This window comes from Asterias amurensis, chromosome 4 (assembly GCF_032118995.1).
Source record: "Asterias amurensis chromosome 4, ASM3211899v1".
Lineage (NCBI taxonomy): Eukaryota > Metazoa > Echinodermata > Asteroidea > Forcipulatida > Asteriidae > Asterias > Asterias amurensis.
This window is the reverse complement of record NC_092651.1, coordinates 16,316,797-16,340,446: the sequence shown is the minus strand read 5'-3', so window position 1 is coordinate 16,340,446 and position 23,650 is coordinate 16,316,797. Positions and strand designations below refer to the sequence as shown.

Genomic DNA, 23,650 nt, shown 5'->3' with positions numbered 1-23,650 from the left:
AACTCATGGGATAACATTCCTTGCCATTTGAATCAATGGCTAATAAAATGACTTTGCCCTGGATTTTTAGGACACACTAAAATCTGACAGCAGTGATCGACATTTCAACAATTCAATGAAAATTTATTCTCAATTTTGGAAACTGACATTGACTGCATTTTTTTTTTTTTAGTTTACTCAAATCTAGACTCATCATGTCTTGATCAAATCAAATGTATTTGTAAAATTAATAGTATTTTGAGTGTTTGAAGGTAGAAAAATATGTGAATTCTGTTTGAAGTTTGCAAGTTTATGTAAAAAGAAATATGTGAATTTTGTACAAACATACTACAAACCCTCTTATATTATTATTGCGCCTGTGGTTTTTGTGAATATGCACTAATGTCCTTGAGTTGCATAGACTACCTTCAATGAATGGAAAGCGAGACTGATTTCCCAGTGGCATTAAGGCTGGTTCAATCATTTGCATATTCCAGACAGCCACAGTGCAGTCAGTATCATCAACATTTGACTCTTCATTTCTCACTGGGCGTACTCAGTACACTGATTAAACCAAAATCACTTAGCATAATTTTACAAACAATTTGTAGATCTCTGTCTGCATAATATTTTCTTATTGATGACAAAATGCTTACATTTTATGGTAATATTGAATGAAAGTTGTACAAATTTCCCTTTTTATTTTGTATAGTGGGGGGTGTTTCTACTAACTATCATACATAGACTGCATCCACCACAACAGTAATTAAAATATCCAATATATTCTGATGTGTCAAAGTCACGATTCGACAAGGCATTCGGGGGGGGGGGGGGGGGGGCGTGGCAAGATTGTACATGACTGAAAGAGGTTGGCTGTTTTAGTATCTCTCTCATCAATGGCAAGTTATACTACACTGTATCTGAGTGGCAGTGTCCGTGTGCCAAACATGAATTGATAAGGTACAGTGACAAATGGGCACAAGTATGTATCTCCAAGATTCTCCCTCCGTATGTGCTGAGGAACATCTTATCCCAGTTTAACATATTTTGTATTCATCTTTATTCATGAAGCATCATCATCACTTCATTCCAACATTCAACCAGTTTTACCCACTTCTATTAATGTTCATGCAGTCGCAAATGTGCTAGTAAATGTAACTAGGGAATTATTTTTAACATTGGGGGTTTTGTGGGAAAGGACTCATTTCAGTTAGAACGTCACACTACGCAGAGTCACATTACAATGTGTCATATTTGCAACAACAAAAGTTTCAGGTCTTTTAATAGAAACTTACAAACAAGCTCCCTTCACCCCAGTGTTCCTTCTTGCAATTTACAACTTAGAGTATCAATACTGTATTTTACAGTGTATTCCATAGTTAAATATAAATAACTGTAAACAATGCTTTTTACTTTTGTAATGCGCATCTGTACATTACTCTTATGAAACTTGGGCATAATAATATTTTGCTAGCTACGTTTATCCCCTTTAACATCCACCAGGGTATGTGATGCATGAAATGAATGTCTCCCTGAAACACAAGTAATACCAAGCAAAGAATTCCATTTCAATTTGGTTCTAATCCAAGTTGGTGCTCTTTACAGAAGAAACATCACCCCAAGATATAAGATTTGTTGATTCAAGCAGGCAACTACACCTCCAATCATCCATCTCTCCATCTGAAGAAAAACATCACTTCTCATCATAGCATCTTGACATCCAACACTCACCCCGCGTATACAATTAAAGTGAGAAGCATTCTCAGTTACATTGACTTGGGGAAAGTATAGCGTGCTATGAAGAAATCAAACAGCACAAACCAATAGAACAACTTTTTTAATTAAGGTGTAGGCCCTACATGTACGTGTACAGAACCTAGGGATTTCACAGTCAGGAACTCTGCAAGTTCTTCTTGTTATCACAAATTGTAATAAACTCAACGCAAATTTATTCATCAGTAATTATATACAGCGTATTTAAAAGTAAATGCACAATGAAGTATTTATGGTTCTATAAAGCCATACTAGATTGGTAATTATCTCAAATGGGAAACTGCCTTAATTGTAATCTTCAAGTTTAATTACACTTTAAGCAAGATTCTCCTAGCGAGCATCTAGATGCCAACTTGATGGTTCCAGATGGCATATTTTGCCATGGCAAGTTATTTATTAAAATACCCAATTGTGTTCCTTTTTTGTTTTAGAATTGCTTTTTAATATTTTATATTTAAAAAAAAATCCACTGCACAGAAATGGACAACGTCCTGCATTTAGATCTATGGGATTTAGATACAAAAATACCAATATCTCAGATTTTGATTTTTGGGGTTGAACAAAGAATTGACTAGAGTGGGATTCGAACCAACGACTTCTGGATTAACGTGCCGGCGCTCTACCAACTGAGCTACCTAGCCCTATATTGGCGGTGTCCCTATTTGGCTTCTGACTGGAACCCCCGAACAAAGATATTGACAAAACAGGGACACCGCCAATATAGGGCTAGGTAGCTCAGTTGGTAGAGCGCCGGCACGTTAATCCGGAGGTCGTTGGTTCAAATCCCACTCTAGTCAATTCTTTGTTCAACCCCAAAAATCATTTCAAAATTTACCCAGTCAGTTTCCCTTGTGGTTTATATTGATATCTCAGATTTTGCTCACATGTTAGCAACCACAAGAAACAATAATCAGACAAAAATATCTCACTACAGCACTGAACTGACGAAAATTTACCTTTGGCTGTTGCGTCCATCCTGTGTAACCCATCGTGTGAAAAAATGCTCAACAAGAACCAACGAGCCAGAATAAAAACCTCAATGTCACCATTAACCCTCCTGCCTGAAAAGCTTAGCATTAACTTCCTTCTAAACTCTGTCACAGTTCTGAATACTCAGCCCAGGGTTCTCTTTACTTGTATACTGATCTCAACCCTCACTCTGATTCTGATACCCAATTACACCTCACATCCCGTACAACAGTGACTCACAAATCTCAAAATAATCCATTAGTTTATGGTTAGCGCAACTATTTTAGCAGTTGTGTAACTGACCAAGAGTTAAGACTAGTCCTAACTTAAGAGTTTAGGACTTGTCCTAGGACTAGGAGATATATAAAACTAAGGCTAGTCCTAAGTTAGGATGAGTAACGCGTCCTAACTCGAGATACGACTAGTCCTTATGCTTTGTGAAATCCTTCCCAGCTCACACTGTACAAATTTACTTCCTTATTTCAGTTTTCTGAGATGGTGATTTTTTTTTTATGGCGACAGGATTTCTTTCAATGTGTGAAACAGGTTTCAGATTTCCATAATTTTGGTGACCTTTTCTTTGCAGGAAGCAGAGTTAAGATAACAGAATACACGATGAAAACAGATCTATAATCTTGAACTACATGTACATGTAAAGCCCTGTTCATACTTCCTGCAAATGCGAATGCAAAGTGAATTTTTACGTCATAGCCTTGTTTTTCGCTGCGAATGTTTCGCAGGAGTTGAGCACATTCAACTGATGAGAATTATCCCTCGCATTTTTTTTACGTTGAAATTCGTATTCCCAGGAAGTATGAACCAGGCTTAAGGCTTTGAGAGTGCTGGCACCTCAAGCACAGAATACGACTAGAGTAACATGAGTAACTAAAGAGCACAGCCCAGTTGTTACAAACTGTGATTACTAACTAGAATCATGAAATCTATAATCATGGATTCCTGCAACCACCTGGTCCTTGCTCTTTGCTTCTGGTGCAACCTTAAGATGTACTAAGGGTATCTGGTACATCTAAAGTGCAGGGATGTGATAGACTCTGTTGTAAAAAAAACCTTCGCTATGAGCGCAAAGTGTGAAAGCTTTCGAGCATGAAAGCTTGCAAGTCTGCTTACATTTATCTATCTTTGGTTTTAACTACCATGTTTTTTTCCCCTTAAAAAACCTCCTTGATTTCTGGTTAAAAACAGAGAAATCACATCCCTATAAGTGTATATCTTACATTGTCTTAACGCAGCATTAAGACCAAAGCATTAATGAAGCCTCACCCCTTCACTAAAGGTCATCAAGTGCTGTTGCCTGGGTCTAGCCACAGCGATCGCCGCCAGCATTGATGGATTACTTGTTTAGTACAAGTACAGGTGTTTCATTAAGGGGAAGGTTATCATTACAGTCCTTCAGTTGAGCAAGAAGCTGGGATAGCTCAATGAGAGGAGGGAGACAGGAAGACATGTCTTGGTTTCTGTTAGGCTAAAAATGTTTAGCGTCCTGCCTCTTTGAAAAAAGAAAAAGAGACCCTTTTTTTTCAAAATGTCTGCCCGACACATTTTTTAAAACATCCGGCTGTTTTTTTTTCTTTTTCTTTCTGAGATTGTTAAAATTTTCCCTTTTAAAAAAAGAAAAAAAAAAGAAAGAAAAAAAAGAGGCGGCCTCTTAAAAGGAAGCGAGCGGGGACGCTTAAAGACCTGCTTGAACGAAAATGTCAAGTCGTGAACTTTGCTGAATTCCACTTAAAATGTTTTCGATGAATAAGGAAATCGAGTCAAATGATTATAAATAGGTTTCAATTGTGTAAAAAAACAATCATTTTGTATGCCCTTGTCCAGAGCTTTTCTGTGAGATTTGTGAAAAGCCCCGTTACGTAATCACTCTCAAAACGTCATAAGTAGATAAACCCGCTTTGTTGCAGCGTGGATGTATAACAAAGCAAACTCCCACAAATGACGTCAGCGACATTGTCCTTTGACGCCCACTCTCAACGGCAGAAGTGTTTTTAGTTTTTCAAAAAACCTTTAGGTAGGGGCCTGATTTTTTAATCGATAATAACAAAAAGTTCAGAAGTGTACACATATCAAAATTACATTAAAATGGTGAACAAGTGCATTATAATCAAGTAAAAATACCATTTCTGTTGAAAACATTCCGCTCAGGTAGCTGTTTAACATGTTTTCTTTTCATTTGGCTTTAGGTGGTACTGGCCCTTCCAGTGTTGAGGGTACAACTTGAACTAATCATAGAGCAAGGACTCTCTATGGTACTGATCATGAAAGAAGGAATGCTCCATGTACTAATTAACTACTAGACCTTGTTCAATGGAATGTGTCTAGAAAACCAAGGAGTAATTATTACACAAGAAGCTGTGAAGGACATTGTCTTCGTCTCAAGAAACCTCACATCCCAAAGATGCATTGGAGGATGATGACCGGACTCGGTTTTAATGTATAGAAGATGTTAAAATATCTTAGGTTATCTACCTTAAGTTTAAAAACAGTTTATCTGTTTTAAATCTGGGCTTACCATCGTGCCTTGAACCTTCTTGTGAGTTTTTGTACATTTGTTTAAAGTACCATCCTATTTTTGTTGTATTTTGCTGTAGGCATTTAAGTACTTGTATACTTTGATTCACAGGAGCACAATGGAATTGAATTTTTTACTTTTGTATTAGTATTACTCGGCAATTGTTTATTTTCTGCATATTGTCTGTTTATTTGTTTATTGTGTTGTATTTGCAACAACAAAAATCAAATCAAATCAAATCAAATCAAAACCAAATCAAACAATAAATGGGTTTTAAGCTCTAAACTCTAAAGTTTTTTTAATTTTAATTTCTGTTAAATTTCAAAAATAAATCTGATGTAGCATTTTTATTGTCCTTAAAGTTAAAACTCTGAAATGGCGCACACGATATGATTTACAAAATAGTTAATTATTAGGTAAAACAAAAGCCTTTTGACAAGCACCATCAGCCAGTCGCAATAAAGTCTAAAGTCTCAAGACCCAAGGATATAAAAACAGGTGTTTGAGCTGACTAGCTTGGGATGAGGTGTATTAAAGGCGCCTAGTACGTCTTTGGGTGACGACAGGGGTGAATGTCAAAGCATGGTCAAGTAAGGAAGCTTTTTGTCAGCAAACTAATGCAAAGCCTCAGGTGTTTAAAACATGCCTTAAGTGGCTGATGTTTCTTTGGAAGTCTATGTTTCTAGAAAGCCCCTCCCCCAACACTTATAAAAATAGTTGCCTTTTGACACCCCCAGTTAAAAATAGTTGCTTTTTGACATGTGTGATGCCAAACTTAGGATAAGTAAGGTGAAGGTTACTGTACACACAATAAGCCACCAAAATATGTCTACAACTTACAAGGTCACCGTGTTCCCAGAGATCAACAAGTCATCCAGGGAGTTATACTCAGGGGCCTATATATAGGTCTGCATTTTGCATTTTCCACAAAAAAGAGTCACTGTCATCTCAGAAGCAGTTAAAGCCATTATACACTTTCAGTAAACAGTATTGTCCAAGTCCCACACTTCATGTATCACAACTTATATATAAAATAACAAACCTGTGAAAATTTAGGCTCAATCGGTCATCGGAGTCGGGAGAAAATAACGGGAAAACCCACTCTTGTTTCCGCACGTTTCGCCGTGTCATGTCTTTAAAATAAATCCGTAATTCTCGCTATCGAGAATTTATATTGTTTTAATGTTTTCTCAAAAAGTAAAGCATTTCATGGAATAATATTTCAAGAGAAGTCTTTCACCATTACCTTCTGTAAACCCTGTAAGTTATTTGTAAATCTGTGAACTTTTTTCTTTCTTTTCTTTACCGAAAGTGTATAATAGCTTTAATACATTTACATAAGAGCGTAGATGTACAAATGTATGTAGGTCAGATAGGGTTTTTTGCTTCAAGAAGAGCCATAATGTCAGTGTTGTCAAGATCATTTGACATGCGCATCCCTATTTCATGTACATGTAAAACAAGCCATTTAGATGGGCATACAAGTTAAATAACTTATATTATAAGCAGATCATCTCACATTACATTGTGGTTTCATGAGGAGAGCGAGACACATATCTTTTTTTTAAATATATTCTTGTGCCAATTAACCAATATTTTAAAATAAATTAATTGGTGTGGTTCAACCTTTTTTTATTGTATGTATGACAGGCATGATACTGGGCCCAATTTCATAGAGCTGCTAAGCACAAAAATTTGCTTAGCATGCAATTTCTTCCTTGATAAAAACAGGATTACCAACCGAATTTCCACGTGATTTTCAGGATTTAAGCAAACAACAGCTGAATACCAGTACCAAGCAATATGCGACGAATTGAAATTCAGTTGGTAATCCTGTTTTTATCAAGAAAGAAATTTCATGCTAAGCAAATTTTTCTGCTTAGCAGCTCTATGAAAGTGGGCCCTGGTCCTTGCGGAATATAACATGTAGGAACATTTCACTGAGTACAAGCACAGAGCTAATACATGTACACAGTGCAGGCTTTAATCACATTTTTTTCTGATTTTATCAAGGGCAAACAAATCGGAAATCAGTATTAAGTTGGAAGAATAACATGCCTGGGTATGAACACAACACATTGGATTATCTGATCGTCTCATCATCCTCATCATCGGTCAATCTTTGTCCACAACTCCTCATTTCCTTCCTGTTATTAGCCAGGCGTCTCCACCATTTAGTTACATCATACAGCAAGTAAACTGTCCTTGCTTTACATGGTATGGAGTTTGTGCATGTTTTGTGCCCTGTTTTTTTCTCTTCTTAAAGTTGTCATCGCCTGTTTGGGTTTTTTGCAAGTTTTTATAGACTGTATTTTTAAAATTTTCCTGTGTGTATAGTAACCACCATGCAATTCAGCCTCCTTCGGGCTGCAATATGGTGTGAATAAACCAATATTCATAAATACCTCCGACAGTTTCGCTACTCCTATTGGTGGACAGCGCGTCACGTTGGTGTGTATAAACCTTTGTGTATGACCGGTAAAAAGTGTTAATTCATGGGCGTGACACACGACCTTGCACCTGTTCTTATAAGACAGTTTCTTCAATTCTTTTGGTCGAGAGCATCGGCTGAAACATTTGCGTCACATCACGCGATACACGCACAGCATTCCCTTATAAGGAGTCTTTCATTATTTCAACATTAATAATTTAAGGCCCATCATGTGAGAACTGCAGTTTTAACAGCAGATTCCCCAAACCAAAGTTACAGTATGTGAACAATCAATGAGCTAAAATTATTTATTTGTTTCCTTAGTAGTCATTCAAATATCTCACACTATCAAAGATTTAATGAGTAGTAAAATATGGGTGCATATGGACATGGTATCCATAGTAACCAGTGAAACACAAATGAAATGCAGAAATTAAATGAAGTTTAACGTCATTGGTCCTGCATTATAATGTAGCCACATGCACTAAGTACATTGAGGTGTTCACCGTGCACACCACGTTCATGTGCATCATTATATTGCCAAGAGACCAATGTGCAAAATCTTTTAACCAAATTTTATATTAAATGTGAAAATATAAACCTAAAAAATCAAAAACAGCTCATATTTTTCATTGAGTAATTTGTTAAAAGTGTAGAGATTTACTGCATACTGCGTGTATTTGATCACATAATCACACATTCGCAAATGTTCAATTTAGATGATTTTCAAAAGTGTCAAAAAGGAGAGAAAAAAGAAGCAACAAAAATCCATTGGGCAATATTACATGATTTCTAGTTCCTGCAGTATCTGACCAAATATCAAAATTGAAGTCCCAAGTACCACCAATCCAAATATTAACAGTGTATATTGAAGAGTATTAGATCCCAAATGATTGAACTGAGAGGCTTGGAGAATCCTTCCCTGCAGACATAAAGTCAACACCAATACATAGAATGTAAACCAACAGCAGCAAAATGTACTCACGGTTTCAGCAGACTGCACAACCTACAATCCTTGTAGGTTTCTTTCAACACGATAAGAATAGAGTCAACTGACCATATGGAATTAACCTAGAAAGGTGTTGAAACCATATCTCTGCAAACAGTATGGGTAGCCGATAATCAGTTGCTGATAATATTTGATACAAATATTCAAATATTTTCATTGATGCAGGAATGACGAATAGAGCTGAATAGATGCGGATTCCTTAATGGTCAATCTGAGCGACTCTTTCTACTACATGCTCCCGATGACAGGGCTTGCCTTCATTCTCAATACGTACACACCCCACATGTGTACACAATATAGTAAGACTACAACATGTAGGCCTATGCGCCGTCAGTCCAACGAACAGAGTGTGCCGCAAGCTGATCAACTGTTCAATTCTAAATCACCGGTTGCATCACTAACAATGTCAATCTTGAGTGGTTGATGTAAAATAAGTATCGGATGGTTTTCAAGTAGGCAAGCTGTAACTGGTCATGAAAATTACTAGTCGTAGTAATGCGAATCTGTTGCGATTCTGGTTCAGAATCCCCGCAAGGTGTGTTGAGAGTGGACTACCCACCCATCCCATTCATATGCAAATGATATCAGACACAGGGGGTGTGATGTTGAACCCATGGTGTGTCAAGGTGATTTGTAGCATGTTTAATATCATTAGCCATTGACGCAATTGCGGACGAACAATACGTGCAAACTTTTGGGCAACAGAAGGGTTCGACGTGCCACTGGATCAACACTACTGCACATTGTACCACCTCAGGATATTTGATCAAGTTAATAGATTATTTGTATTGAGTTCAATTTAAGATATAATACCAAAAAAAGGTAGACCTGCTGGTTTTGGAAGCTATATATAATAGTAAATCTTTGTTGTTGTTGTTGTTGTTGACATTTAAAACCTTGCCAGCCATTGATGACTTTTGCATATATAAAACAGTATATATGACACTTGTTTTGTTTTTCTTGTTTTCCATTTTTTTTTTTTTTTTTTTTGGGGGGGGGGGTTCGGGGGGGGGGAACTGATGGGTAGTTATGAAAACCAATAAAAATTGTTTGTACCTTGATCCAAGCAGATGATATTGGTATATCCTATGAATGGGCACAGTGACTAATTAGACAGGCAGGTAGGATACACCTGCTCTAACGAGAAAAATATGGGGGTAATTATATAAACAGCATAATTTATGTATTTTATTTGAAAGAGAGTTTCAGTCTCATGTAGACAGTGCCAAGTATTTTTAAGTTCACTTTAATTATACAGAGTTATTCTTATTCTAGATCGCCAACATTCGTTTTGTGATCATACATGGTATGTAGTTGCCAATAGCAGGAATTACTTGAGAAGAGATCCCACAAACAAATGGATCAAAATATTATAAATGCTTTTGGTACTTGGACCCGTCCATGTTTTCTTTTCTAGCTGTGATTTGAATTTCATGATGAACTGCTGGGTGAGAAAACTGGATAGACTGTCTCCTTGCCTTCCTTATGTGAATTTTCGAACGATAATTGCCAATTGAAATGTAATGTAATGTACAGGCGATATCTTTCAAGAATATGTGTGTGCCAGTGTAAGCCATTTAGCTAGTTCATCATAATGCAATTTGGCATCAAAGATGGTAGACTTGTGATTAGCAGTTAAAAACCTGCAAACGGTGCATGACCATAGATGTTTAAACCCAGTTTACCCCACTGCAATTTTTTTGTTATGCATTTCCAACAAATTCAAATAAAAACGATAAAAAATGTTTTGATAGTACATTAGTTGCAGGATCGAACTGCTTCTTTCAGTATGATTGGGACAATTCACTCAATAATGTGAGGTAACTATGTACACGATAGTGTTAGTTTCTTACATTGACATTTCATCACAGGGGAAAGTGTTATTTAACACAGACCACTCAAATCCTGAAACATTTTAAACATATTGGCAATCAAATAAAAGCAGCCTAACTTCTCCTTCAACAGGGCCCCATTTTACTAAAGATTAGGTATCACTGAGGGTAGGTACAGGAACTGGCTATTACCAATGTTGCTCTTTAAAGATGCTATGTCAGATTTTTGGCCCCAAACATTAAAAAATAGATTTTTTTGAGTGAATGGTATTTCAAAGAGTATCACCTGCTCTAACGAAAAAAAGTTTAACTTTTACTTTTAATGGTCAGGAACCATGATTAAGCTTGGGCGATATCGATTTATTTTATTCACGATATATCGCCGACAATATATCACGATATTCGATATAATCGCGATTAATTAAATTTGACATCATCAGTCTTCAAACTCTCAGTGAAAGTTGTAGAAGAGACAGTCATAGCATAAGAGAGGTGTTCTAATGACCTGTTCTTCTGGTTTTACTCCAAACCTATGGGGTGCAAGATGTTTCAGCTAAGAAGTACATCGCGATATTGCGATACTTAATCGGTCACAATATATTGCGATATATCGATATTTCGATTAAAACCAAATCGATCCGATATCGAAATCGTTTCCAAATTAGTATCGCGATATTCGATAATATCGTGATATCGCCCAAGCTTAACCATGATAAAAATTTAAAACGTTTCTAATAAAACACATAAGAATTGGTCACGTGATATATTGTCGAGATCCTGACACACAAATTTTGAGTACTTTATTTCACTGCTACTAATAATTATCAGACTTTTTCGAGCAATGGCTCAAACGAAAGCTTGTAACTTTCTCGACCCCCATCAAAATTTTGGGTCAAATCGGCCTAAAATCTGACATAGCAACTTTAAATCAATTTTTTATGTACTGTACGGTATGTTTTCACACATCATTAGAAATGAGCACATTTCAGAATCTCCACAACGTACAGTTGAGACTCAATGTATGCCCTTAAACCAAGCGTTAATGCTTGCATAGATTCATGTCACGACATTACATACTTTATGCATTTAAAGGCACTGCACACCTTTGGTAATTGTCAAAGACCAGTGTTCTCACTAAGTGTTTTGTTATGCATAAAATAACAAATCTGTGAAAATTTGGACTCAATTAGTCATTGAAAGTTGCAAGAAAAAACACCCTTGACGCACAAAGTTGTGTTTTCAGGTGCCTATAAGGGCTTCAGGCATGAGGTCTTTGATCAGATTCAAATATTTGAGTGAGAAATTACCGCAAAATTTCAAAAACTGATACTTCAGAGGGAGCCGTTTCTCACAATGTTTTATATACTGTCAACAGCTATCCATTGCTCATCACCAAGGAAGGTTTTATGCTGATAATTTTTACCAATAGTGTGTGTCCAGTGCCTTTAAACCGAACATTAATGCTTGCATAGATTCATGTAAAAACATTACTTTTAATGCATATTAATTGAAAAATCAATATACATATCCTTAATGTACATTGTGATCATCTACAGTGAAATTTTTTAAGGCTTATTTTCTTTCACATGATTAGAATAATTTCAAAACCACTCTGCCGTAAATCAAACCAAATCAAACCAAGAAACCTAAGAGTGAACACAGAGATCAATTTATTCATGGAAACATATGACATGGATGTCAGAAAATGAGAGTCCTTAAAGCCATTATACACTTTCGGTACAGAAAAAAAAAAAAAAAAAAAAGGACACAGATTTACAAATAATTTACAGGGTTTACAGAAGGTAATGGTGAAAGACTTCTCTTGAAATATTGCAACATGAAATGCTTTACTTTTTGAGATAACATTAAAACAATATCAATTCTCGATAGCGAGAATTACGGATTTATTTTAAACACATGTCATGACACAGCGAAACGTGCGGAAACAAGAGTGGGTTTTCCCGTTATTTTCTCCCGACTCCGATGACCGATTGAGCCTAAATTTTCACAGGTTTGTTATTTCATATATAAGTTGTGATACACGAAGTGTGGGACTTGGACAATACTGTTTACCGAAAGTGTATAATGGCTTTAAAGTTGTTGTATGGTAAGGGGATGTAATGATTAGATATAGTCATGGAGTAAGAAGTGATGAAAGTACACACAGGGGTTAAAAACAATTCATACATCAATCTTAGTATTGAGCTGCATGATTGGCAGGCATGAATCATTCTTCTAAGTGCAGCCTATTGTTTTACAACGAACATGCGGGTTTTACACAATGATATTTGGTCCTTGGGAAAAAGTAGGAACATTTTTATTGAGTCTATACAAGGGCTGACCATCACAATGTGTAGGCTCTAAAATACAGACATTTAAGGCCTTAATAATAACCAGTTTTCAGATTTTTCTGAGGGCAAAAAAGAAAAAGAAAAACAGACTAAAGAATTTCATGCCTGGTTTTTAAAATAAAGGGAAAACTTGTCAAAGGGATTTTTTTCCAACTTAATAAAACAAGAGACAAATTTGAACAAAATCAACATAATTGTCCAAATCAATGGTTGTTGAATGAATGCCAGTCTGTGTAATGAAGCTACACCTCAATGAGCTGACAGACTACATCTAAGTGCAGATGTTGGGATACACCAAGTGAGAATACTTTAAAATAAGAGACAAATTTGAACAAAATCAACATAATTGTCAAAATCAATCGTGAATGAATGCCAGTCTGCGTAATGAAGCTACCACACTGTGAACTGACAGACTTCACGTAGTTACCTGGCCACAACTTATTAATATTCATCAGTTGGAAGCATCTAGATCTCTTGTGTTGGCCCTACTACTTATTAACTGAGAATTATTCATACAGGAAGCTGTGTAGAGCGTTGACCGTATTTGAAATAAATTAGTCCATAAAAATACCTCACTTGTTTCTCAATGTCAATGTGTCTTCAAGGTTAAATATATTTATTCTAATTCAAATACGGTCAACGCTCTACAGTGTTTCCGATATGCCTTTAAATTTCTTGGAGAAATTATTTGTTTAGCTCAATTAGGGAAATTTGAAAATATTGTTCAGAGGGATTTAATTAATTAATGAAGACAACAGAGTGCACAAGCGTTTAAGAGGTTTTAAAAAGTAAAAATAAAATAAAATTTTAATAAATAAAAGTGTATTTTATGTGCTCAAAACGTGATGGTTTTGTGAATTAAGAATTGACAAATAACCTGTGTTTGTATTGCATGGTACAGTACATGCACCTAAATTTTAAAAATTTAGCTTTGACAGCTTTTATTACTGTACAGATTTTAAAGATAAATATTCCTCAGCTCATACAGTAACACAATTCTCAACATTCCCAATTGATGGCTTTTGCCAACATTTGTACGATGTAAACCCCCTTAGTAAGTTTTAGAATTTAGAAATCCTTCTGTTTTTCGAGCAGGTTCTCATGGTTTGCCCTTTAACAGTCATAGTCCAAGTTCAAGGCCTTTGTACATTTAAGTCAATTTATTCTACCACCTAAATAAGCTGGATATGGTACACGCCTACACAATGTAAACATCCTTGTCAAATGTATAATGTCCACACGTAGAGCAACCCACAGTGCCTAACAACATTAGAAGGTGTTTTTGCAAAGCTCTAAAATTAGGTATGGTTTTTTACTTTCAGATCAGTAACCACAACACACTGGGAGAAGAAATTGAACATTTGCATTCACAGACTTTATGAATCCAATTTTGACAGTTCAAAACATTTCTAAAATTGATAACATTAATCATACATTAATCTTCAATTTAATTTTGTTCTTGTTTTTTTCAAACATAGATTACCTCTGTTAATTTGTTATGTAAGTTCTCACTCTACGTGTAGATCAGTAACACACCAAGAAGAAAATGAACATTTGCATTCATAGATTTTACAAATCCATATTTTGACAAGTTCAAAACATTTCTGGAATTCATATTTCTATGGCTGGCTACTTAGGGTTGACATACTGCGCTGATGATTACATTATTTCACACTATAGCGTGTAACGCATTCTCTTAGCAGCTGCAGCAATATTGGTTTTTGTCACAAGGGTGTTTGAAGGTCATGGTTGGATTATTTGCAATTACAGTGGAGGGAACGAACAACATTAATCATACTTGAATTATACCAAGTTACATTAACCTTCATTCATAAATACCTCAGACAGTTTCGCTATTCCTATTAGTGGAGAGCGCATCACGTGTTTTTTTTTAAATGGTTGATAATGACCAGCTGGACCTGTTTATAACTGAATGTTTTCGGATACGTCTAAATGCATACTGTACACGCGCACGAATGCATATATCCGAAAACTGTCTCATACATAAAAATGCAACACACGTACAGAGCTCAAGGATGTCGGAAAATGGATAAGTTTTACTGAGTTTCTTACTTTATTACGCCTTTTAACCAAAAAGGCATTTATGAATAGGAATAAAAGAGTAGTGACTCATTCTTAAACTGCCGTTTAAAACCTTGCAGGGCCGTGGTCATGCGATAAAGGCACGGTATAGCACGGCCACGACCCTGCCAGTTTTAAACGGCAGTTTAAGAACTCATCGCAACCCTTTTATTCCCTTAATTTAGTCTTGTTGTTTCAATTACAAATTACCCTCAAGAGATTCTTCCAGCCAACCACTATGTCAGACACTTTTGTTTCCTTACATTTTAAAATTTATATGCTATCTTTGGCCTTCATGGCCTACGTGTGATTCTAGGTCTGTGCTTTCATTATTAGAAGTTCTGTTTGCGTTAATTGCATCATTTCAGTTTTACTCCGCCAAATCCGGTTGGGACAAGCCTACAATTACTTATTTTGTCTTTTTGAATTACATTGAACATACGAGATGTTACTCAACATTACAAAGCGCATTTAAGATTCAAATTCATTAATATCTAATGTTTGCTTGATACATTTTCCCTAGCATCTTTTGATATTGCACAAACGGCCATCATGCAATATAACTTAAACTTTGCATTTATGTAACCTCACAGTAGAAATAAGTTGTAAGAATAATAACGAATGACTTTAGTTCACTGTAGATGCACATGAAATAATCTGTTTTAACAAATCAAATCTTAAGTAAATCCAGAAAACGTCACACAAATACCAAACAAAAAGGAAATGATGTACAGTAACCTGCTCACACAAACATACACTCAAAATATACGTCAAAGGATTAAATATTGTCAAGTTATTGCACTTCACTTGGCTAAATTTGTACATAAATGTTTTATAAATTAAAGTTAATAAAATAAAGCCAATAGCCCTGTTTAATAAACATACTTTTTACAATGAACAAATGAAATTTAAAAAAAAAACATTTTATTTTTTATTCTTGAAAGAAAAGCAAGAGGTTGTTCCTAATTAATATCACAAGAAAAAGTGTCCTTCAAATTAAGTATTCAAAAGGCCAGTTATCATCATGCATGCATTAAGCCAAGCCAGTTAACTTACAATTGTCGCATTCTCCATGTACACCCAAGCCAGGCTAGCAATACAGCATCCCTGTCGATTTTCCCTCCTACCATCCATGGATGATATGACATAGTTTCAACCGTAATGAATTAGTAAATGGATGCCGCATAAAACGTGGACGGACAGTTTCAATGAGAGTCGAGCGAGCTAGTTTTTTGTTTTACATTAAGGCCTGGTAATTAAGACTAGGGTCAGTCTTAAATTGATTGTATTGAAGCATTGAAGTCAGCCAATCAGTTAGATTATTGTGTGTTATATTGTACATGACTGGTAGACTAATGGTTGTGTGTACTCGGCCTACATAAACGTGGTCATGCTGTGGAAGTGGCAGTAATCAAATATGAATGTATTCACACAATGGTATTTGTGTGGAGTAGTGTCTGTCTGGAGAGCCCATTAGGGACAGGCTTCAAACAATGCAAGATTCAAAACAAACAAATAAACAATATTATTCTGTTTCTTAGTCTTAAATGTTTCAAGACTTTATGTTTCAAGATGTTTTAAAAGAGAACAACAATTTGTATTTCCAGAGTATGAAAGCAGTTATATTTTGAAGACTCTAACACAGCTTTTGTTTTTCTTTGTAATGCTACGTAATTAAAAGCCAATCACTCAAAAGACAATTTCAACTGAAGGTAAAATTCACAAACTATGTTATAATTATTTCATATCATTTCTGCTATATCAAGACCACATCTGAACGATGACCTCGTGATGATGTCATAAGGTGTCGAATTACATTAAATCAAAATTAAATATTGAAAACAAAACAAAAAAACTCCATGAACCGTTCATGCAGTCAACCACTCAATGAATTTTTACAATCTATGCGTCATCAGAAGTGTCTTTTAAAAATGAACATCAAGGTTTCGCTAATTTGTAATTCCAGAAGTTAAAAGGACAAACTTTATTTATTATTATTTAAACATTATTTTTTTCTTCTGTAGAATCAAACAAGGAACTTACCAACAACGTCAAATTTGCAAATAATGTAGAAAGTACTCCCTTTTATGTTGTTTTCCATAGGCCATCAAAACCTATCAAAATGAAAATATTACATAACTTACTGGTGAGCTGAAATTTAGTTTATGGGGTACTTTTGGCTCAACAAGCTCAAATTTCTGTCAAAAAGTGCACGACCACCGGTATTCAAACGACTATAAATCGGTAACCACTGGGTCAAACTGGTTGAACTTGGTGTATTGGGAAAGGAAATTACAAAGCTTTCCAAATCTGCCAATTACATTTTTTGTAGGAACATCAGGGTTTCGGTTTGATAACCTTTTGACCTTGTCGATCACATGATCTGGAGATGATCTTCAGTGAAAATTTACCCCCATATGTTTTCTCCACAATATCAAAACTTTTTACAATGTTATTTCCACCATAGGCAATGATCTACATTTAAACCACTTCGGAACAACCTTTTTTTGTATTGAATATAACACACCTCTTGCTTGTATTATATTCTGGTTGGGTGAAACACGGTCACGTGGGATGAACTAATATAGTCTAGTGATCGTGCGCGCGTGTTTGCGGGAACTAGTTCCCGAGCGAGCACTAGTCTTTGAAAATGGTGCCCGGTTACAGCGCCCTCTCTTGACTTGAATCGTGAACAGGAACTACAAAACTTCCTTTCTTTTCCAGATTTCTGTTCTTATTTCACATTTAAGACCGAGCTGTGTTATAAAACACATATTGACTGGCATAATTCAGTAACTAGTGTACGTCTATTCCCGCTCAGGCCTGTGAGTGACCAGAAGAGGGGCCTATTTCCCTCGGCCTTCGGCCTCCGGAAATAGGTCGCTCTTCTGGTCACTCAAAGTCCCTCTGGGGAATAGAAGTACACTAGTTACCTCATTGCCAGTCAATATGTGTATAATATTCAACCTAACCAGACATTTCCTTGTCCAGCATGCATGCACAGACTGTGCTTGCGCTAGGATTTGTTTCCATGGACGAACATGGGATTCTCTTTCTCCAGGGCCCAATTTCATAGGGCTACTTAACGGTAAGCAACTTTTTGTGCTTAATGTACCAGACAAATTTGCTAAGGTTGTATACGTATTTCACAGGTTAGCAAGAAAATTAGGTGTCATTCTTGCGTGTTCACCATGGATTTGTATTGTGACGTCATTTATTTTCATGCAGTAAGCACTGCAAGGTTAGCATGCCTTACTGTGCTTACGGTAATCAGCGCAATGAAATGGAAATCGCGCAGTAAGCACAACATCGGTCGTTTAGCCGCTCTATGTAATTGGGTCCAGGTGTTATTATGTAATCCACAATTCCAGATCTTTGAAATGTGGAATACAAGAATTGACAAGCTGCCACAATGTTTATTATCGTTTTCAGCTAATTGGGAGGTAAGGCCAAGTAAAATAAAGTCGATCATCAGGGTTTTCCATAAAGAGAAGGATAAGGGCCTTTTTATTTTTTTATTTTTTTCAAAGATGGTCCGCCAAGCATTTTAATTCAAACTGGCCATCATTTCTTCAGTTTAAAGTCACCACTTACTTCATAGTTTTTAGTTTGATGAGAAATACACAGACAAATTTTCTTTTTGAAAACAAAATTAAAAAACAAATATTGGGAAAAAAGGGATGAGGGAAGGGACGATCAACCAGTTTTATTTTTAATTTGGCCTAATTTGTCCAAGTGTTCCGTGATTCCAGAACAACAGGGCGATAATCAGCCGTTGCATACAGCTGAGGTTTTTCAACTCATGGTGAAAACATCTCATTATTTTCTCACAGGAGAACATCAAGCAGATATTATGAGAACCCTTGTACTTTCTTGGTCATGGTTTCTTTGAGACAACAAAAAATTTTCAAAGGAAAATGATGACTCTGGAAGGTCCAAAAAAGTTGTAAAAATAACATTGTGCAGAGGCATGGACAACATTTAGCTCAATGTTAACACCAGCTCAAATTGTAGTCTAAACTCGTGCCTGCACTGGGCATATAGGATGCATTTGTATTGCTATGGGTGGCAGAATTGGAATCAATTTACAAATCTTAAAATCTCTGTTTAAAAATAGGACTGCATGTTCTGTTGCAGTCCCGCTTGGGTTTTTTGTTGTCGAAGAAGTACTTTTCAATTTGCCATAAGTAATTATTAAATTCATCCACAGTTCCCCTTTTTCCTTCCCACAATGCCTTCTGACAATTGAGAACAATCTGCCAGTGCCAGGCGGGATTTGCGATTAAGAAGCAGAAAGTTAGTTTGTGTCTCATACATGTAATATCGTTGTTATCAATGATGATTGGGCATGCACAGAATTTTTTACTACAGTGCTTTGACAAGTTCTCCATATTTTATAGTTGCGATAATGTAACCCTCCTGCCGACGGCATCGCCATCGCAACTACATATTTTATAGTTGCGATTTATAACTTCTCACGTTATCGCAACTACACATTTTACTGGTACGAAGGAGAATTGCACGTGAGGAACGTAATGTAGAAACCGGCAGAATAGTCTAAAACTTGCAACTGTGCAAGATTTGAACTTGTGGTTGTGTAGGCAAGTTACTTGCACGGGTTTCTACTTTGCGTTCACTTAAAAACACATATATTAAGGGCGCACTCAGATTCAGAACAGAGTCAGACTTTTACGAGCTGGAATATATTTTGTATAGTTTCCTGTCCTTATTTAAACTGAGTGTGAAACACGGAATTACTGAATTAAAAAGAATTCTATTTTGTACTTGTTATATTTATTTTTAACAAGGTTTGTTAATGTACTCAAATTGAAAATGTAGGCAACTGTAGAGTTAAAATTGAACTTGGAACAGTAATTCAATTGAAAAAATGTCACACAGCACAAGCCGTTTTTTGAGCCCATCACTGCTGAGTGAATGACAACAAATTGTTGTTAAAGCCATTATTCACTTTCGGTAAACAGTATTGTCCAAGTCCTACACTTCGTGTATCACAACTTATATATAAATAAAATAACAATCCTGTGAAAATCGGTCATCGGAGTGGGGAGAAAATAACGGGAAAACCCACTCTTGTTTCCACGCATTTCGCGTGTCATGACATGTGTTTACTATAAATCAGTAATTCTCGCTATCAAGAACTATATTGTTTTAATGTTTCTCAAAAAGTAAAGCATTTTATGGACTAACATTTCAAGAGAAGTATTTCACCATTACCTTCTGTAAACCCTGTAAATTATTTGTAAATCCGTGAACTTTTTTTTCTTTTTTTCTTCTTTTCTACACCGAAAGTGTATCGTAGGAGGTCCTGTTTTCGAGGTGTCCCTAATATCGTGGCAAATCTTTTACCTCTCTGTGCGCGATGTAAACAGTCCCTAGATAAAAATTGTGTGGTTTTATTTGCCAAGCAAAGAGTCTCCTCTTCTTTGACCAAAACTTAGAAACACGTAATGCTCCACTGGTCATTTGCACTTGTAACTGCAAAAAAGTTGGTATTTTAGGTATTTCTACAAGGTACAAAAATATGTCATAATGTTGAGGCCATAAAAAAATATTTGCCCAACGAAAAAGTTTCATCAAACACTATTTCAATTCACAATTCATGATGATCAAAATCATGTGACTGAATGTTTTGCTGAGCATTCTTAAAGAAAAATACAGAGGCTTAAAGAAGCCATGTGCCTTATATCATTTTCTAATATTTTTTGAGATTTTTATTTTGTAACCCTCGTATCAATACTATTATTTATATTAAAATTTAAACATCAGCTTGTTGATTCAATTATCACTGTTTATTAATACGCTTTATTATAAATATTAAGAAAAAAAGTAGAAAAAAATAAATAGAAATCAGATTTTGAAGCCAGTAATTGTTCACACTTTTTATTTTTGTTTTATTTTTTAAAAATTTTTGCAAGTTACCATGGTAATTTTAAAAATTTAATAAAGAAATATTTTGAATAAAATGAAGGCAACTGCTGGCTATACAGTCATACACAGAGTCTCAAAGAACACTTGTAGTCACTGCAGATGTTTCTTCCATGTATGGCTTCACCGGGAGACCATACTTTCTTGTTTGCCGTGAAAATAGGAAAAACTCAAAACAAATGGGGCCAGTTGAAGTCATCCAAGATCGGTGTGTGGTGTGAACATTTAAATGTCCATCAAGTTTTAATATGTTTGCATACTTCGTATTAACAAATGAAGATAATTAGGGCATCGGTTGATATATTGCATCATTATTTTTTTCCCAATTCAAAGAAAAAGGCATAATAGCGTGAGGATAACTTTCCGTATGGCGCCACCACTTTTTCACTCATTTTTACAAAAAGGGATATATCAATCAGGTAAATTAGATACTATATTATTTTATTTCGAATGAAAAAGTGGTGGCGCCATACGGAAACTTTTCCTAATGGCTTTAATTTTACAATGCTTATTATTGGAAGTATTGCCATTATACCTACATTGAGTCCGGACTTGGCACTTAGCAAGGAAGGAACAGACCCACTTTTCCTGAAGGGGGAGTGGTACGTGTACGGAGCAGTTCAGTGCACACATAAAAGTAAAACACGATGATTTGATTATGTTGGTGCTATAAATAACTCACAATTTCTCATCAAAAGTATATATAAAATAAAGAATTCTCACATGCTAAATAAATTATACATTCTTTGGGTACGTACCATAAATATGAACTTGACAGTTGCACTGCAAAAAAGCTCAAAAGTAACATATTTATCAACAGGTTGCCATGACTAAAATATTCAATAAAACTAGCTTGACGCGAAACTTAAAGTCGAGTTACCGACTCGATATTGGGCGACGAATCTTAGTTTCACAACGCATTAATTTAGACTGGTTCGTTTTTCGACACGTGTGTTGTTTACTGCGCCTTTTTCTCCACAGAGAGCAGACGATAAAATAATATTTTGGTACTTTTTAACGGTCCATATAAAGGGCGCCATCTACCGACGAATAACGCTTAGTCTACATCTTCTTCAACAAACTGATAAACAAATACTGCTTAGTAGCTAAGTTCTATGCCTACAAAAAATGGGTGGGGCACCAGTCACAACATTGTAAACTTTAAGGACTTTTTGCTGGTAACCAGTTTCTGCTTAGCAATGTTTGTCTGTGGTTGGCAAGTTTTTGTGCTTACAGGCTTTATGAAATTGGGCCCATACAGATGGAAACCTTTATTCAATGAATTTATTGGGCCTGTAAACTGTCTCTATCTATGCAAAGTCTACGTTGCAAGTTATTAATTAGTTTTGAGGAAAGAAAATGTGTTTCAATTTTTCAAAATAATTATAAAACTAATCAGTGAAATTTTCTGTGAAACGGAAGATCTTAAAACAAACGAGGGATATATAATAGTTCCATATAGCTCTATGAGCTGTATTAATTTTGATTTTAACCATATCCCCCATGCAAATATAACATTACTAAATCCATACAGCTAGCGATGTTTTTCTCTTTTCTCAAATTAAATAGCATTTAAACAGAAAATTCTTGGGACAAAACTGATATTCAGACTAGTACAATTGCAAGCTAAATTCCAAGTTAAAAGATTGATCACTATTTTGTTTTCTTCAGCATGGGGTACGTACACCTTTCAATCAGTCAGCATATAATACCAGTAAATTATTTTGTATAAAGGCACTGGCACATTTTTGGTATTATTTGTCAAAACCCAGTGTTCTCACTTGGTGTACCCCAACATATGCATAAAATAATAAACTTGTGAAAAATTGGTCATCGAAAAATGAAAGAAAAAACGCCCTTGTTGCATGACTTTGTGTGCTTTCAGCTGAAGTCTTACATTATTTGAGCGAGAAATTAACTCTTTCTCAAAAACTATGTAACATCAGAGGCAGCCGTTTCTCACAATGTTTTATACTATCAACAGCTCTCCATTGATCGTTACCAAGTAAGTTTTTATGCCAACACTTATTTTGAGTACTTACTCAGTGTCCAGTGCCTTTACAGACACTGAACACTATTGGCATTTTTCAAAGGCCAGTCTTCTCACTTGGTGTATCTCAACATATGCATAAAATAACAAACCTGTGAAAATTTGAACTCAATTGGTCGTCAAAGTTGCAAGATAATAATGAAAGAAAAAACACCCTTGTCACACAAAATTGTGTGTGCTTTCAGATGCTTGATTTCGAGACGCTCAAATTCTAAAAAATTATGGAAAATTACTTTTCTCGAAAACTACGTCATTTCAGAGGGAGCCGTTTCTCACAATGTGTTATACTATCAACAGCTCTCCATTGCTCGTTATCAAGTAAGTTTTTATGCCAACACTTATTTTGAGTACTTACTCAGTGTCCAGTGCCTTTAAAGACTGAACACTATTGGCATTTGTCAAAGGCCAGTCTTCTCACTTGGTGTATCTCAACATATGCATAAAATAACAAACCTGTGAAAATTGAACTCAATTGGTCGTCGAAGTTGCAAGATAATAATGAAAGAAAAAACACCCTTGTCACACAAAATTGTGTGTGCTTTCAGATGCTTGATTTCGAGACCTCAAATTCTAAAAAATTATGGAAAACTACTTCTTTCACAAAAACTACGTCACTTCAGAGGGAGCCGTTTCTCACAATGTTTTATATTATCAACAGCTCTCCATTGCTCGTTACCAAGTAAGTTTTCATGCTAACA

At 35.6% G+C, this 23,650-nt stretch overlaps 1 protein-coding gene across 3 annotated transcripts in view; it reads right to left on the bottom strand.

Moving 5' to 3' along the window:
- The window catches only part of LOC139935762 (uncharacterized), an 84,980-nt gene extending 68,707 nt beyond the window's left edge, over window positions 1–16,273 (bottom strand). For 2 of the 3 annotated variants that reach the window (XM_071930329.1, XM_071930332.1), the window contains exon 1: window positions 16,013–16,272. In XM_071930329.1, coding sequence (XP_071786430.1) covers window positions 16,013–16,090 — 78 coding nt within the window. In that variant the 5' untranslated portion in view covers window positions 16,091–16,272. Of the gene's footprint in view, window positions 1–16,012 lie in introns of all 3 variants that reach the window. The other variant, XM_071930328.1, reaches the window with a different exon arrangement.
- Window positions 16,274–23,650: the final 7,377 nt, after the last annotated feature.